This window comes from Pseudophryne corroboree, chromosome 4 (assembly GCF_028390025.1).
Source record: "Pseudophryne corroboree isolate aPseCor3 chromosome 4, aPseCor3.hap2, whole genome shotgun sequence".
Taxonomy (NCBI): domain Eukaryota; kingdom Metazoa; phylum Chordata; class Amphibia; order Anura; family Myobatrachidae; genus Pseudophryne; species Pseudophryne corroboree.
In genome coordinates this window covers 717770634-717788088 of record NC_086447.1, presented here as the reverse complement: position 1 = coordinate 717788088, position 17455 = coordinate 717770634, and the positions used below count along the sequence as shown (strand labels likewise).

General features: G+C 46.8%; 1 protein-coding gene across 1 annotated transcript in view; it reads right to left on the bottom strand.

Annotated features, from left to right (window-relative positions):
- Positions 1 to 17455, bottom strand: part of ARHGEF33 (Rho guanine nucleotide exchange factor 33) — a 154026-nt gene that overhangs the window by 35972 nt on the left and 100599 nt on the right. Inside the window, exon 13 of the mRNA XM_063919379.1 lies at positions 15674 to 15822. Coding sequence (XP_063775449.1) covers positions 15674 to 15822 — 149 coding nt within the window. The remainder of the gene's footprint in view (positions 1 to 15673; positions 15823 to 17455) is intronic.

Below are 17455 nucleotides of genomic sequence, written 5' to 3'. Positions count from 1 at the left end.
TTCCAGCCAGTATCCACTCCGTACCAACAACAGTCTGGTTCCAGCCAGTATCCACAGCAGCCGTTTTACCTTCAGCAGCCCAGCCTTTCCTGGAACATCAGCTGGTACGATCCTGGGTTCTCTCCATTGCTACAGTCAGGCCTGGTAAGGACTTTCCAACTAGAAGATTATAAGAACTGTCTCACACTACCAGTGCCTGTGGCCCTTGCCACCCTGTAGTACCCAGGAATTGTATTTATCCTCTGTTGACTTTTATGTTTCCTTTTACTGCTGCTGTGTTATGGAGTTTGTCATAATAAACATCATTGACTTTTATCCTGGTTGTCGTGGTCACGCCTTCGGGCAGTTATTCTACATGTTACTTACATGTCTAGGGGTCTGATACAACCTCCCAGGTTCCGTTACATCTCAGCCCCTACAACTGAGGCTGCCTCCCGTCAGCTCAGGCCCTCAGTTGTGACAGTAAGCACTGACCTAATGAATCCAGCCGGAGACCAGGATCAAGCGGCCAGGCCGATGCAAGAACTGGCAGCCCGACTTGAACATCAGGAGGCTGCACAGGGCCACATCATCCGCTGTCTCCAGGATCTCTCTACACGGCTGGATGGGATTCAAACGACCCTCCGTGGACCTGGCACGTCCGGTGCGTCCACTACAGTAACACCAGCTGTAACCCCACCCACCTTACCCATTTCCAGTCCACATCTTCATCTTCCAACGCCAGCAAAATTTGATGGATCTCCAAGGTTCTGCAGGGGATTTCTCAATCAATGTGAAATCCACTTTGAGCTTCTACCTGGCAATTTCTTCAGTGACCGTACCAAAATTGCCTATATCATCTCCCTTCTCAGTGGCTCAGCCCTTGACTGGGCATCACCTTTATGGGAGAAGTCTGATCCCCTGCTATCCTCCTATACTGACTTTGTAGCTACATTCAGGCGCATCTTCGACGAGCCAGGCCGGATAACATCTGCTTCATCTGAGATTCTCCGTTTACGCCAGGGAACACGTACTGTGGGACAGTATCTTATACAGTTTAAAATCCTGGCATCCGAACTGGCATGGAACGACGAGGCCCTGTATGCTGCATTCTGGCATGGCTTATCAGAACGCATCAAGGATGAGTTAGCTACCAGAGACTTGCCCTCTAAGTTGGATGAGCTAATTTCTCTTTGCACGAAGGTTGATCTACGTTTCAGAGAGAGAGCAACCGAGCGAGGAAGATCATCTACTCCTAAATCTTCTGCTCCTCCTCCTCGTCAACCATCTCCATCCAAGGATGAGCCTATGCAAATTAGTCGTTCCCGTCTATCTCCCGCTGAGCGCCGAAGACGTCTCTCTGAGTCTCTCTGTCTCTACTGTGCAGCTCCGTCGCACACTATCAATGCCTGTCCCAAACGTCCGGGAAACTCCAGATCCTAGCTCGCCAAGGAGAGGGCCGGCTAGGAGTAATGATCTCCTCTCCATCTCCTCATGACTGTAACCTCCCAGTGTCGCTCCAAATTGCTCAACGTTACAGGAACGTCATTGCCCTCCTTGATTCCGGAGCAGCTGGGAATTTCATAACCGAAGCTTATGTTAAACGGTGGTCCCTACCCACCGAGAGACTGTCCTCGTCCATCTCTTTGACTGCCGTGGATGGCAGCAAGATTTTTGACGCAGTCATTTCCTTAAGGACTCTTCCAGTTCGTCTGAGAGTGGGAGTTCTTCATTCTGAGTATATTTCTTTTTTAGTGATTCCAAGAGCCACACATCCAGTGGTTTTAGGCCTTCCATGGCTCCGTCTCCACAACCCATCGATTGACTGGACGACTACGCAAATACTGGCATGGGGTCCCTCCTGTGCTGAGACTTGTTTAGCCAAAGTTCTTCCTGTTTGTTCTTCCTTCCCCAGGTCATCTGATGTTCCGCCTCCTCCATATCAAGACTTCACGGACGTGTTCAGTAAAGCCTCTGCTGATATCCTTCCTCCTCATAGAGAATGGGACTGCCCAATCGACCTCATTCCAGGGAAGGTTCCACCGCGAGGCCGAACTTATCCGTTGTCTCTGCCTGAGACACACTCCATGGAAGAGTACATCAAAGAGAACCTGGCGAAGGGTTTCATCCGACCATCTTCTTCTCCAGCCGGCGCAGGCTTCTTCTTCGTTAAGAAGAAAGACGGTGGTCTGCGTCCGTGCATCGACTACAGAGGTCTGAACGACATTACCGTCAAGAACCGATACCCTTTACCCCTGATTACCGAGCTCTTTGATAGAGTTAGTGGTGCAACTATTTTCACAAAGCTGGACTTGAGGGGTGCCTACAATCTCATCCGAATCCGTGAGGGTGACGAGTGGAAGACCGCCTTTAACACCCGTGATGGACATTATGAGTACCTCGTCATGCCCTTCGGATTGAGCAACGCTCCAGCAGTCTTCCAGCACTTCGTGAATGAGATTTTCAGGGACATCTTGTACCGCCATGTCGTGGTTTATCTAGACGACATCCTCATCTTTGCTAATAATCTCGAAGATCATCGTTTCTGGGTAAAAGAGGTTCTTTCCCGTCTCCGTGTCAATCACCTCTATTGTAAATTGGAGAAGTGTGTGTTTGAAGTTAAAACCATTCCGTTTCTAGGTTACATTGTGTCCGGTTCCGGACTAGAGATGGATCCTGAGAAACTCCAAGCAATCCAAAATTGGCCTATACCCTTAAGCCTCAAAGGGGTCCAGAGGTTCTTAGGGTTCGCCAATTATTATAGAAAATTTATACGAGACTTTTCCACCATCGTGGCGCCTATCACTGCATTAACCAAGAAAGGTGCTAATCCGTCCAAGTGGTCCGAGGAAGCTACACAGGCCTTTCACCTTCTGAAGCAACGGTTCATCTCTGCACCAGTTCTGAAACAGCCCGACACCGACTCTCCTTTTATCTTAGAGGTAGATGCCTCCTCCGTTGGAGTAGGAGCAGTGTTATCCCAGAGGGCCAAAGATGGACATCTACATCCTTGCAGTTTCTTCTCCCGGAAGTTCTCCCCAGCTGAGCGCAACTATGCCATTGGCGATCAGGAGTTGCTAGCCATCAAGCTCGCTCTGGAGGAGTGGAGATACCTGTTGGAGGGAGCTTCCCACTCAATCACCATACTTACCGACCACAAAAATCTTTTATATCTCAAAGGCGCACAATGTCTGAATCCTCGTCAGGCCAGATGGGCACTTTTCTTCTCTAGGTTTGACTTTAAACTCCAGTTCTGTCCGGGTTCTCAGAATCGTAAGGCCGATGCCCTTTCCCGCTCATGGGAGCAAGAAAATGAGTCCGAGTCTGCAGACAAGCATCCTATTATTAATCCGTTGGCATTCTCCACGGTAGGGATGGACTCTACGCCTCCACCAGGGAAAAGTTTTGTTAAGCCAGTTCTAAGGAAGAAGCTCATGCATTGGGCCCATGCTTCCCGTTTTGCTGGACATACAGGCATTCAGAAAACCCTTGAATTTATTTCTAGGTCCTACTGGTGGCCAACTCTGAAGAAGGACGTTATGGAATTTATTGCCTCCTGCCCAAAGTGTGCCCAACACAAAGTCTCCCGCCAGTCGCCTGCGGGGCAACTGGTTCCATTATCTGTTCCCCGTCGACCTTGGACCCATTTGTCGATGGACTTTGTTTCCGATCTACCTATCTGCAACAAGTTTAATACCATCTGGGTGGTAGTTGACCGGTTCACCAAGATGGCACATTTCATCCCTCTCACCGGTCTTCCGTCAGCTTCCAAGTTGGCTCAAGTGTTTATACAAGAGATCTTCCGACTTCACGGTCTTCCTGAAGAGATCATCTCGGATCGTGGAGTACAATTTGTAGCCAAATTTTGGCGAAGTTTATGTCAAGCCCTCCAAGTCAAGTTAAAGTTTTCCACGGCTTACCATCCTCAGACCAATGGTCAAACCGAGAGGGTGAATCAGGACTTGGAGGCCTTCCTCCGTATATATGTGTCTTCCTCTCAAGATGACTGGGTTCAACTCCTTCCTTGGGCCGAGTTCAGCCACAACAATCAATACCATTCCTCATCTTCTTCTACACCATTCTTCATTAATTATGGATTCCACCCTAAAGTCCCAGAATTCCAACCGCTTCCCGCAACTTCTGTTCCAGCAGTGGATGTCACCTTGCGTCAGTTTTCAAATAACTGGAGGAACGTCCGCGCAGCCCTGCTTAAAGCCTCATTCAGGTATAAGAAGTTTGCCGATAGGAAGCGTAGAGCGGTTCCTGCTCTCAAGGTGGGTGATCGTGTGTGGCTGTCCACGAAGAATTTGAGGTTGAGAGTTCCCAGCATGAAATTTGCACCTCGCTACATCGGACCCTTCAAGATTGAACAAGTCATCAATCCTGTTGCCTACAGGTTACAGTTACCATCCTTCTTGAAAATACCCAGGACATTTCATGTTTCTTTGTTGAAACCGCTGATCCTGAATCGGTTTCATTCCGCACTTCCTCCAGCTCCCAAAGTTCAGACTCAACGGGGAGTCGAGTACGAGGTGGCCAAGATTTTGGACTCACGTTTCCGTTACGGTCAGTTACAATACCTCATTGACTGGAAGGGCTATGGTCCTGAAGAACGCTCTTGGACCAATGCCTCAGACGTCCATGCTCCTGCCTTGGTCCGAAATTTCCACGCAAAGTTTCCTTTAAAGCCTAAGAAGTGTCCTGGGGCCACTCCTAAAGGGGGGGGTGCTGTCACGATCCGGGTATCTGGACGCCATTACTTACCCTTCAGATGCCTCCTAAGGCTGGCTCAGCGTTCCAGGACCGGATCCCGCTGTTCCTGAGTTTCCACATGCAGAATGTCAGAGTGGTGATTTCATCAGCCACGGCCTCCGCTGTGCCCGCGTGGTTAAATGTGCGCTTGTCAGTCTGGCGTCTCCTGTCTCCTGTGGCCGGCGTCGCCATTACTGTTTCAATTCTCACATGGATTACAAACCAAACTTCCCTCGAAGTGTCTGCATGGGCGCAGCCATCTTGGATTTTGTCATCTGATTATTTCCACCAATCTGCTGTCTGTATTGTTGATTTGCATAATTGCCTAGCCAACCCCTTCCTTGCTGCAGGTATAAGTATGCTGTGCCTGAGCAAGGAAGGCGTCAGTGCTTTGGTTGTCTAACCTAGTTCCAGTTTGTCTCTCTCCTGTGGTTGTCTTCCAGGTTCCAGCTCCTGTCTCCAGACTTCTGCTATAGAGACCCGCACCAGCATTCCATCTGCGGTGTAGCCTGACTCTCCGATCCATTCTGGACTCACCTGTTTCCAGCTACAACAATCACCTGCTTCCAGCCCAGCTTCCAGCAGTGTACAGCTTCTCTTAAAGGGCCGGTGTCCTTTCTGCAGTTTACCACTCTCCACCGGTATTATTATTTCACCGCTCTCAAACAATCACCTGCTTCCAGCCCAGCTTCCAGCAGTGTATAGCTTCTCTTAAAGGGCCGGTGTCCTTTTCTGCAGTTTACCACTCTCCACCGGTATTATTATTTCACCGCTCTCAAACTCCAAACTTCATTATTATTTCATCGCTCTCAAGTTCGTTTATTATTTAACTGGTTCCAGCCAGTATCCACTCCGTACCAACAACAGTCTGGTTCCAGCCAGTATCCACAGCAGCCGTTTTACCTTCAGCAGCCCAGCCTTTCCTGGAACATCAGCTGGTACGATCCTAGGTTCTCTCCATTGCTACAGTCAGGCCTGGTAAGGACTTTCCAACTAGAAGATTATAAGAACTGTCTCACACTACCAGTGCCTGTGGCCCTTGCCACCCTGTAGTACCCAGGAATTGTATTTATCCTCTGTTGACTTTTATGTTTCCTTTTACTGCTGCTGTGTTACGGAGTTTGTCATAATAAACATCATTGACTTTTATCCTGGTTGTCGTGGTCACGCCTTCGGGCAGTTATTCTACATGTTACTTACATGTCTAGGGGTCTGATACAACCTCCCAGGTTCCGTTACATCTCAGCCCCTACAACTGAGGCTGCCTCCCGTCAGCTCAGGCCCTCAGTTGTGACAGTTCAGATCTTTCTCTAATAAACAAGTGGAGGCTGCACAGAACTGTAACAGTCACTGATCCTCCAATGACTCTCGATTTCAGGCGGAGAAACGTGTTACACACTACAAGGAGCCCATCTACCACTTTGGCTGTGAGCAAACCACGGACCCCAGTTGTATTGGAACCTACAGCAAACCATCAGTCCCGGTAAAACAGTACCGCTAATTGATCAGTAAATCCAACAGCGGAGGACTGAAGGGGATAAGCTGCAAATGTTTTGGAACCAGGGGGAACAAGTGGAGAAAGGACTTTTGTTTGGAAAGCCACAGTGGGTGAGATACAATTCTACATGCATGTAAAAGTTTGATCACAAGCCGTGCACAGCTGTGAAAGAGCCCCTGCAGTAAGGATTGTGCTACATTGCATTGGATCTGATGCTGTACGGTGCAATAAGAGCATAAGAGTGTATGTTTCCAAGTCTCAGGAACAAGTGTATAGGTCTTAATAGTGTATTAATCTATGTGTGTTATGTTTTTTATGAGAAAAGAAACATTGTTTTTATTTAAATCACATGACCGCCTAGAGTGTTGTATATAAATTCATTTATATTTATATTTTTAAATACAAATAATTTTTTGTTAGTGTTGCAGTGCATCCCCAATATTTTTCATGTTCTAGAAGGTAAAGTGTCAGTTCCGCTTAGCGGGGCAGATGCAAGACACAGCCGCACTGTTTCGGGGGTAAACTACCGAACAGTAGCTGATGCGGCTGCCACCTCGGGTGCACCAACGCTAGGCCCCAGGGATCATAGGCTCCAGGGATTAGTGTGAGGCCGCGATCCCTGGGGTTGATGTCAGCAGTGGGGAGTAAGACGCTCCCCTGGTCACCCCTTCCCCTCGGTTCATGATCAGTTTCTTCCGAGTTTCCCGCCATGAACTGATTTCGCGCTTCCGTCTGAGATACTGTGTATCTAAAAGGACCCAGTCGCAGCATAGGCGGCTGTATGACTGGTGCATCGGTGTTCACTTGGGCGTCTGTGTTCACTGTAGGTTCACTGGGAGGTTGTGTACACTGTTAGGGTCTAGATCCACTCAGTGTTCACTAACGCATTGATCGATCCTGGAAGCGGGGTGAAGTCTCCCTGTATCCCACTCTCCTGAGCTGGGTGACACAGCACTAAGTCTCTATCTACCATTGAGTACGAATAGTTGGATAAGTGCCTGATGCATATGAGTCTGTAAACTATTGCTGTTGTTTCTTTCGCTGAGCGATTTAATACATTTCTATTACTATATAAGGTAATGCAGTAATATGTTTCACTACATACTTGAAATGTATCTGTAGTTGAATATGTGCTCATATTGCTTATTATACTAATGTATAACCTGTGACTGATTGTTAATGTGATTGCTGACTTTACTATTTCTGTCAGTTTCTGTGTATTCTGATCCTCAAAGCTGGTGCAAAGCAGGGAGCTATCGGATTGTATGTCATTTTAACAAGTTTTAAAGTGATTTCAGTCACAAATTGTGTAGTTAACACTGTACAGGTGTGTGATTTGTTTATCATGTCTAAGAGAGGCAAGGGTGAGGAGGATCCACTCTCCACAGCAGCACCAACACTCATTTAATATTTGTGTTTGCCTTGCAAAGCTGTGTTAACCTCTCAGGATCTGGTTCAAAATGGATTATGTGCAAACTGTTTTAGCTTTCACCAAAGCCTCGTGAAGAATCCAAGGCAGGCATAGGTTCAAGTTGAACCACCATGGACTACTTTTGCACAGACATTATCCAGTGTAGCTGAGCAGATAATGCCAGCTCCTATACCAGGGATAGGTTACCCTATTAACCCTTACATGCAACATTCTACCTGGGGTTATCACATCCAGTACAGGAATCTGCAGCCTTTCAACAAAAACAGGCTGAAAGGCCATTGGAAAATAAATTCAATAGGCATAAAAACAACATCTTCACAGTCTACACATGTTTCAGATGGGGACTCATCAGAGGATGAGGAATCATCACACTCCGGGTCTGCATACAGAGACGAGGATGAACATCTCAGCTTAGTGGACATACCTGAGCTAATTAGTGCTATGAAAGCCATTCTATCCTTAGAGGAAGCAGCAGAGCCTTTGTTAAAATCTAAGGCAACGTCCCAAAACAGTTAGGACTGAATTTCCTGGGTCAGAACAGCCGACGGAAATTATGCAAGAGGCTTGGGTAACACCCAGTAAGAAGTTTATAATTCCAAATAAATGGAATTCCCATTATCCTCTTCCAGCTGGGAACTGTTTAAAAAGGAGGTGGCTCCCAAAGTAGATAGCATGTCATTTGATTAGTGTGAAAATCTACATTACATCTGCCTTCAACATCATTAAATGATGTCACGGATAGAAAAATAGATGGTTTTCTAAAAAACTTTTTCTCCTTGTCTGGGGCAATTGTAAGACCAGCCATGGCTTCTGCCTGGATGGCAAAAGGAGTGGCAGCCTGGGCTGATGCATTGGAGGATGTTCTTTCATTGGCATCTAGAGAGCAAAAATTCTCATATTGCACATATCACACAGGCGGCTATATTTATGGAAGAAGCATCCTTGGATATGGATACAATTGCCTCAAGCATCAGCCTCAGCAGTAGCAGCTCACAGAGCGGTTTGGCTACGTACATGGAAAGCTGACTTAGAATCCAAGAAGGTTCTGGAGTCTTTACCTTTTACTGGAGATATTCTTTTTGGTAAAGAATTAAACAGTATTTTGGAGTCAGAAGCAGGCTCCAAGAAAGTGAAGTTTGCTTCCACACACAAATCCAAGCCTAGATTTCCAGCATTTTGTCCCTTTCAGACTCAAGGAAAAGCAAAAGGAAAGGGTTATGGCAAACAGTCTCAATCTGGGCTAACAGAGGCTATCCAAGTCAAAAGATTACAGAGGGCCGGTATCCAAGTCAAAAGATAAGCCATCAGCCTGATGGTGCGGGCCTCCACCTAGGGAATCCCAGGGTGGGGGGCCAATGTCTTCATTTCGCACAGATCTGGTAGCAGTCCACCAAAGATACCTGGGTGCAAAAAGCGGTATCTCACGGTTACGCGTTTACCTTCAAAAAACACTCTACTCAATGTTTTTTTTGTACCAGCCCATCTTCAGTCGAAACGAAGGCCAGGGCTTTGCAAGAGGCAGTTCAGAAGTTGCTTCAGTCAGGAGTGATAATTCCAGTTCCTCCTGCACAACGAGGACAAGGTTTTAATCCAGCCTGATTCTAGTCCAGAAGCCAAATTGGTCGTTCCGGCTTATACTCAATCTCAAAGTGCTGAACAAGTACATTTGGGCGCCTCGGTTTCATATAGAGACTTTACGTTCCATTATTTTGGCCATGGAGCCGGGGGATTATATGGTATCCCTGGATATCCAGGATGCTTACCTACATGCTCCTATAGCACTGTCCCATCAGCGCTACCTCAGGTTTGCTATCCTCCAGCAACATTTTCAGGATGGCCTGCTGATCAGGCCCTACCATTTGGACTGGCCACAGCTCCCAGAGTGTTCACCAAAATTATGGTGGTAATGGCAGCTTATCTCCATCAGCAGGGGATAAGGATTTTTCCATACCTCGACGATTTATTAATCCTGGCACAATTTCAGGAATTGCTTCAGTGTCATCTGCAACAGACAATAGCTTGTTTGCAGAGACACAGTTGGCTCATAAATTGGGCAAAGTCATCCCTGGTTCCATCACAATGGATTACTCACTTGGGGGCTGTGTTGGATTCAGGTCTTGAGAGAGTAATTTTACCTCTGAACAAAATATCCAAAATTCAGTCAAGGATCCAGGAGCTGCTACACAGTCAAAGGATATCCATTCACGCAGCAATGCATGTGATGGGATTGATGGTGTTGACATTCGACATGGTGGAGTATGCTCAGTTCCACTCGAGGCCTCTGCAACATATGATCCTTTCCAAATGCAATGGGTTACATTAGACAATGAAAACTCAGACTATGGTTGTTCCTTTGGAAGTAAGGATGTCATTAGCCTGGTGGATACAGACATCCCATTTGGACAAAGGGAGACCCTTTTGGATATCACATTTGGAAGTTCTGACAACGGATGCCAGTCTTCAGGGCTGGAGAGCAGTGTCAGGAAGAGGTTGCTTCCAAGGGCAGTGGGCCAAGGAAAAAAGTTGCCTGCCAATAAATATATTGGAACTTCAGGCCGTATATATGGAACTAATTCAGGCAAAGGATATTCTTCAGGGAAAAGCAATTCAAATTCGCTCAGACAATGCAACAGCAGTAGCGTGCCTCAATCATCAAGGAGGAACTCGCAGCCAAAAAGCAATGAAGGAGGTAAGCCGCACGATAAGGTAGTCAGAACTTCATCATCCAGCCTAGTGTTCATTCCAGGAGTCCTAAACTGGGAAGTGGATTTTCTCAGTCGACACGCCATTCATGCAAACAAATGGGCTTTACACCCCGAGGACGCTGGTAGACAAGTGGGGGTTACCGTAGATAGATCTCATGGCGTCCCATCATAAAAACAAAGTTCCCGCATATGGGTCAAGACCAAAGTATCCCAGAGCGACCTTTGTGGATGCCCTGTCAGTGAGATGGGACTTTCGTCTGGCCTATGCGTTTCCACCGATCGCCCTGTTGCCCAGGGTGATGCGAAAGGGAAAGGGCGCCGTGATACTAATAGCTCCGGCTTGGCCCAGAAGACATTGGTACACAGATCTGCAGAGGCTGTCGATGGATGCTCCATTCCTACTCCCTCAACGTCCAGATCTACTATCTCAGGGTCCTTGCTATCATAAGCACCTGGATCGACTGTCTTTAATGGCATGGCTCTTGAGACTTCCATCCTGAAAGCAAGAGGATTCTCACAACAGGTAATTCAAATAATGCTCAGAGCAAGGAAACCTTCCTCAGCTCGCATTTATCACCGAATATGGCAAGCCTATAGTCAGTGGTGCAGTGACCAAAAAGAAGTTATAAAGTAAATGAGAATCTGCGCAAATCAGCTAATGGTGCAGCTAAAATCTGTATTTCTCAGTGTATATCCCTTTACACCAAAAAGACACAATTAGATACTGTAGAAGAAACGGAAACACAGATTCAGAGCGATCCAATAACATCCAATTTATACACATAAACACCAAAAAAGGTGGAGAATATATAAAAGATATACCATACTTAAGGTATTCGAATGTTCAATTCAATTCCAATAATAGCTTTCTAAATTCTAGGGTAAATTGTATCACCTTCTTGTAAACATGGACATCACAGCGTATAAACACAAGAAGAAGAAAAAGGAAGGTGCAATAGTGCAGTTATCCTTTTAAAATCACACAGATTTATTTACATATTTTATGTGTAAAATTGGGTGTTATTGGAGAACTCTGAATCTGTGTTTCCTTTTCTTCTATCTAATGGTGCAGTGATCGGAAATTTGACCCTAGGAGTTTCCATAGTCCCAGCATTCCTTCAGGCAGGAGTGAACAAAGGTCTATGGGTAGCTTTCTTGAGAGTGCAGGTGTCAACATTGACTGTATGGTTCCAAAAGAAAAATGTTCGCACTTTCTTCCAGGGAATGCTTCACATCCAACCTCCTTTTGTTCCTCCTGCAGTGCCTTGGGATTTAAGTTTAGTCCTAAAGGCGCTTCAGGTTGCTCCATTTGAACCACTAAAGCAACTGGATCTTAAATGGCTGAAAGCTAAAGTTCTCTTTCTACTGGCTATTGCTTCAGCTAGAAGAGTTTCAGATTTAGGGGCATTTTTATGTCTCCCTCCTTTTCTGATATTTCATCCAGATAGAGCAGTTCTCAGAACCAAACCTGGTTATCTTCCTAAGGTGGTGTCTAAATTGCACCTTAACGAAGAAATTGTAGTCCCAGCCTCCCAAGGGCCAGACCCTTCTGTGGGAGATGCATCATTGGATGTAGTACATGCCTTAAGGATCTACAGTATGTGGATCGTACCAGTGCCATCAGAAAGACAGACACTCTCTTCATTCTCTACAGAGTTCACAAGAGAGGATAGCCTGCTGAAAAGCAGACACTGGCGAGGTGGCTTCGAATGACGATTTCAGAAGCATATTCTCAAGCTGATCTCCCTATTCTGGCTAATGTCTCTGCTCACTCTACTCGTAAGGTAGGTCCATCTTGGGCAGCACAACGTGGTGCTTCAGCTGAACAGATATGAAAGGCAGCCACATGGTCTCCATTAACACATTCATTAGAAATTATGCCTTTGATACCTTTGCATCTTAGGACACTGAATTCGGGCGAAGGAGTCTCCTGTCCAATCAGGTGCGTCCCCACCACTAAATTTGCTTTGGGAAATCCCAATGTTTACCCTGTGGATAACCTGTGGACCCTGCAGGAGAAATATATAGTTATGGTAGACTTACCGTGGATAACTCTATTTATCCTAAGTCCACAGTATCCACAGGGATCCCACCCTGACGCACCTGATTTGAGGATCTTTTCACCTACTAACCTCTTCCTTCTTTATGGAAGGGTGTTCATGTGTGTTGTTCTCACTTGATTAGGGCTCTCTATGATGCTCCTGACTTGAGCTTTGGAAAACAACTGAATTGCCTGAGCCAGGAGGCGGGGATATAGGGGACTGACCCGTTGCATTCTGGGAGGCTGAAAGCTTTGACCATTGGTGCAATCCGCAGTCGCTACCTCATATCCCAGTGTTTATCCTGTGGATACTATGGACTTAGGAGAAATAGAGTTATCGACGGTAAATCTACCATAACTATATATTTTTCATCAATTAATGTTTCTGATAGGTCAGGTCACCTATAAGTATGGCAGCCCACCCATTCCAATAGATCAACTAGCCCAGTGCACGGGCACAATACCTATATCTATTTCTGTAACAGGCATAACCAGGGACACACACCGCTTGTGCCAGGGATTGGACACTACATGTTGAAGCGACACTCTAGTAAACAGGAATTGGTGCATGCATGGTAAGCACCAGCGCCAGCCAGGAAGAGAAGGGTCATAGGCACATAAATGCCATGACAACGAGCAGTACAAGGAAGCAGGGCAGCTGCAGCCATGAGCACCCAGATAGGAAGCAGACTCCCTGACTATGTATGAGGCTGCCATGTGTGAGGGGAATTACTGTGTGCGACATAATGTGTAAGGGGCATTAGTGTGGTGCACAATGTATAAGGAGCATTAAGGTGTGGTGCATAATATGTAAGGGGCATTATGGTGTCTGGCATATTGTTAAAGGGGCATTATGGTGTCTGGTATATTGTGTAAAGTGCATTACAGTGTTACAGTGTATAGCAGCAGTGGCCAAGCTGTGGCTCTTGAGCCGCATGTGGCTCTTTCTTTATTCAAATGTGGCTCCCGACACTCTAAATCATGTGACCACAACAGATACAGAAACCACTGCACTCCGGCCAGACACGCAGCAGCACTACAGGGACTGAAAACTGAAGGTGCCAGATACTAGAAGTGAGACACCCACAAGCAAACAGAGGACACATTAGGGACTATTGCAATGGCATGAGTTGATGGGGGGGGGGGTTGTAGTGATACATGAGGGTGGGCTAGAGTGACACATGGCAGAGCTGGCTGGAGAGACACAGGAGGGTCCTGGCAGGAGGGACGTGGAAGGGTGCTGGAGATAGTGACAAATGGGAGAGCTGGCTGGAGTGACATAGGAGGGTTATAGCAAGAGTGACACATTGGAGAGCTGGCTGGAGTGACATAGGAGGGTGGTAGCAGGATTGACACATGGAAGAGCTGGCTGGAGTGACAGGAGGGTGTTGGCAGGAGTGACACATGGGAGAGCTGGCTGGAGTGACATAGGTGGGTGGTAGCAGGAGTGACACATGGAAGAGCTGGCTGGAGTGACAGGAGGGTGTTGGCAGGAGTGACACATGGGAGAGCTGGCTGGAGTGACATAGGAGGGTGGTAGCAGGAGTGACACATGGGAGAGCTAGCTGGAGTGACAGGAGGGTGTTGGCAGGAGTGCCACATGGGAGAGCTGGCTGGAGTGACAGGAGGGTGGTAGTAGGAGTGAAACATGGGAGAGCTGGCTGGAGTGACATAGGAGGGTGGTAGCACGAGTGACACATGGGAGATCTGGCTGGAGTGACACAGGGGAGCTGGCTGGAGTGACAGGAGGGTGGTAGCAGGAGTGACACATGGGAGAGCTAGCTGGAGTGACAGGAGGGTGTTGGCAGGAGTGCCACATGGGAGAGCTGGCTGGAGTGACAGGAGGGTGGTAGTAGGAGTGAAACATGGGAGAGCTGGCTGGAGTGACATAGGAGGGTGGTAGCAGGAGTGACACATGGGAGATCTGGCTGGAGTGACACGGGGGAGCTGGCTGGAGTGACAGGAGGGTGTTGGCTGGAGTGACACATGGAAGACCTGGCTGGAGTGACACAGCAGGGTCTTGGAAGTAGTGACACATGGGAGACCTGGCTGGAGTGACATGGGAGAGCTGGCTGGAGTGACATAGGAGGGTGCTAGCAGGAGTGACACATGGGGGAGCTGGCTGGAGTGACACATGGGGGAGCTGAAGTTTATTATGTGAAAATGGCATTTTCAATGGATTTGGATTTTAAAAAATAATTTTATGGCTTTTTCAATGTATTTTATACCAGGGGTGTGGTCTAGCAGGCACAAGGCCACATTCTATTTTTACATGCGCGCCATCGGCTCGATGTCGGCTCCTTGACGTACCTATCAAGGTTTTTTTGGCTCTATGTCACTGACTGGTTGGCCACCCCTGGTGTATAGCATAATGTGTAAGAGGCATTACTATAAGGAGGAAAAATGAAAAATAATGAAAGAGGCATGAATCAGGAACAAAAATGTAGTGCAATGGGTTGTTTGAGGGAGGGGGCCCCAAACCAGTATCTTGAAGTCTAAATCCGGCTCTGCTAGAAAGGAACTCCAGACTGATTGTCCTCTAAATAGGGCTGGCAACCAGCGGTGCATCTATATGCAAATGTCCCCTGGTTCCTCCCACACTGAGTTGGTTGCAGCCTGGGGAGGGTTAATAACCAACCGCCAGGCACCCCCCTCCACTATCTGATCCTCCTCATGCAGCTGCCTGCTCCATCACCTTGTCAGCAGTTATCGGTTTTGTCTGTCTCCAGCATCTCTATTGGTGAATTTCCGGGATCTCGCGCCATGTGACCGAAGACGGATCCTAGTGGTGAGGTCTGTGCTTTATGTTGCAGCCGGCGTTCAGTGTAATGTACAGTGTCGATGTGGCAGCCCGTGGAACCCTAATTCCCCCCCTGTAATCCTACCTTGCAGACAGTAGCCTAGGAACCACATGATCAGGGCTGGATTTCGGGAGTTCCCAGATACGGGCCCCTTGAGACCCGCGAGGCCCCAGTTAGCTGCCTAGGTTGCCTAGCGGTAAATCCGGCCCTGGTGCCACCATTTCACAGGTGACCAGTCACATCATTGACTTCTCCTCTGCGGTGATGAGCCATTATAACACATAATATACAAACATATCATGATGCTTGGCATCTCAAGAGGGAAGCAAGAGATGCACTTATGAGGGGTTGAGTGTTCACACCTTATTAACAGTCCTACAGTATAACATTTATCACCATTTGTTTTGTGACACATACATAAGATTATTTTATATCATTTCAAAATGGGTCTCTCTGAAAACTTACTTTTTCAGTTTTTTCCTTTTCTGGATAAGCAAGTCCTCATTATACTGGAAAAGAATACTATAATGTGAAATGAACACACGCAGCCGCTGGACACAAACGAGCAGCAAGTAATAGTCCGGGTGCTCCTGCTCTGTGTACTTCAATATATTCTGCAAGGAAAAAGGAAAGCAGGTGCAATACAATATGTATAATGGGTTCATCAATCAGAAATTGGGTTTCAACTGCCCCCTTACCCCATCATCTGTATCCCAACAAATATAAAGGACACACAACCAGAATACTGGACACCAATGCAACAACACAAGGATGGGGAAGAAAAGCAATCCAAACATCCAAATCATTAATAATGAAATTCTTGCTTTTGGGCCAAAAGCAGCCATTTTTCTAGTCGGGATTTCCTCAGGTACTCAGATGCCCTCAATATTTGGCTTTCATAAAGTATTTGAAATCTACATCAGGGAAAGCTGACACAGGGACAAGTAGAGGTAACAACGGTAACTGAACAATGCATACACAAAGTAATCAAATATAACCGGATACACAGGACAGACAAGGCTGAGGGGTATTTTTTACTAAGCAGTAGCTTTTCTCAGGAGTGGAACCTAACCCACCAAGATGCTGCTTGAACTGATCTTTTCAAATTCATTACATTGAACCATTCATTTCAATGGGTTTTCCAACATGCACTACATGCAATGTCTCCATAGAACAGAAAGGGGAAACATTCAGGTAAGAAATAAATAGATAAAAAGCTAGGCAACACCCTGATGGGAAGAGTAATCATTATTAAGATGATAATCCAACTTAAAATTTTATATGTTCCTCAGCAATCCCCAGTTTATGTCCCTGCTTCCTTTTTTAGCCTTGATTTGGGCTAATAAACATCCTAGAGTCAACATAGACATTCTTACTAGAACCAGATCATAAGGGCATTTGGCTCTTCCTCACTTTAGAATGTATTATTATGCCACCCAATTAGCACATATTAGATTATGGGTACAGGATATTAGCCCAACATCCCTTCCTGTTGTCCTAGTTCAACATGAAACCCCAGGCTTCACACCTTTACAAATATTACTAAGTGGATATTCCTTTTTACCATGTTCTCCTATTTTAGTTCAAGCCACTAAGATCTGGCATGAGATCCAGAATATATTTAAGTTCAAAGATGTGGATCTGGATACCCACCTCTGGCGCTCCCTATGGCTCCCTTAATTGTATAATTTATCAGGTAAGCAGGTATGAAACACTAGGAGAGTTGAAAGTATTGGGCAATTATACGATACAAATATGAAATAGTTCCAGCAACTGAAGGATGAGTTCGGTCTCACCTGTACCTTCTTTCGATATTTACAACTTGCATGATCTCCAGGCTCAGTTTAAGAACAACCCACCAGTCTTTACTCCTCCAATAAAAATGTAATTAAACCAATTTAGGACGAGTTAAGTCCATTTCAATATCGGGATGCGGTCAACATCCCGCTGGACGGAATCCCGGCGGTCGAAATACCGACGCCGGAATTCCGACCGCCACAATCCCAACATATTCTCCCTCCGAGGGTGTCCACGACACCCATAGAGGGAGAATATAATAGTGTGCCGAGCGTAGCGAGGCACCGTGCCCGCAGCGTGGCGAGCGAAGCGAGCCCGCAAGGGGCTGCGTTCCGCTCGCCACCCCTGTCGGGATTGTGTGGTCGGGATTCCGGCGTCGGTATTTCGACCGCCGGGATCCCATCCAGCGGGATTACGTACTGATCCCTCAATATCTTACGCCTTCCTTTT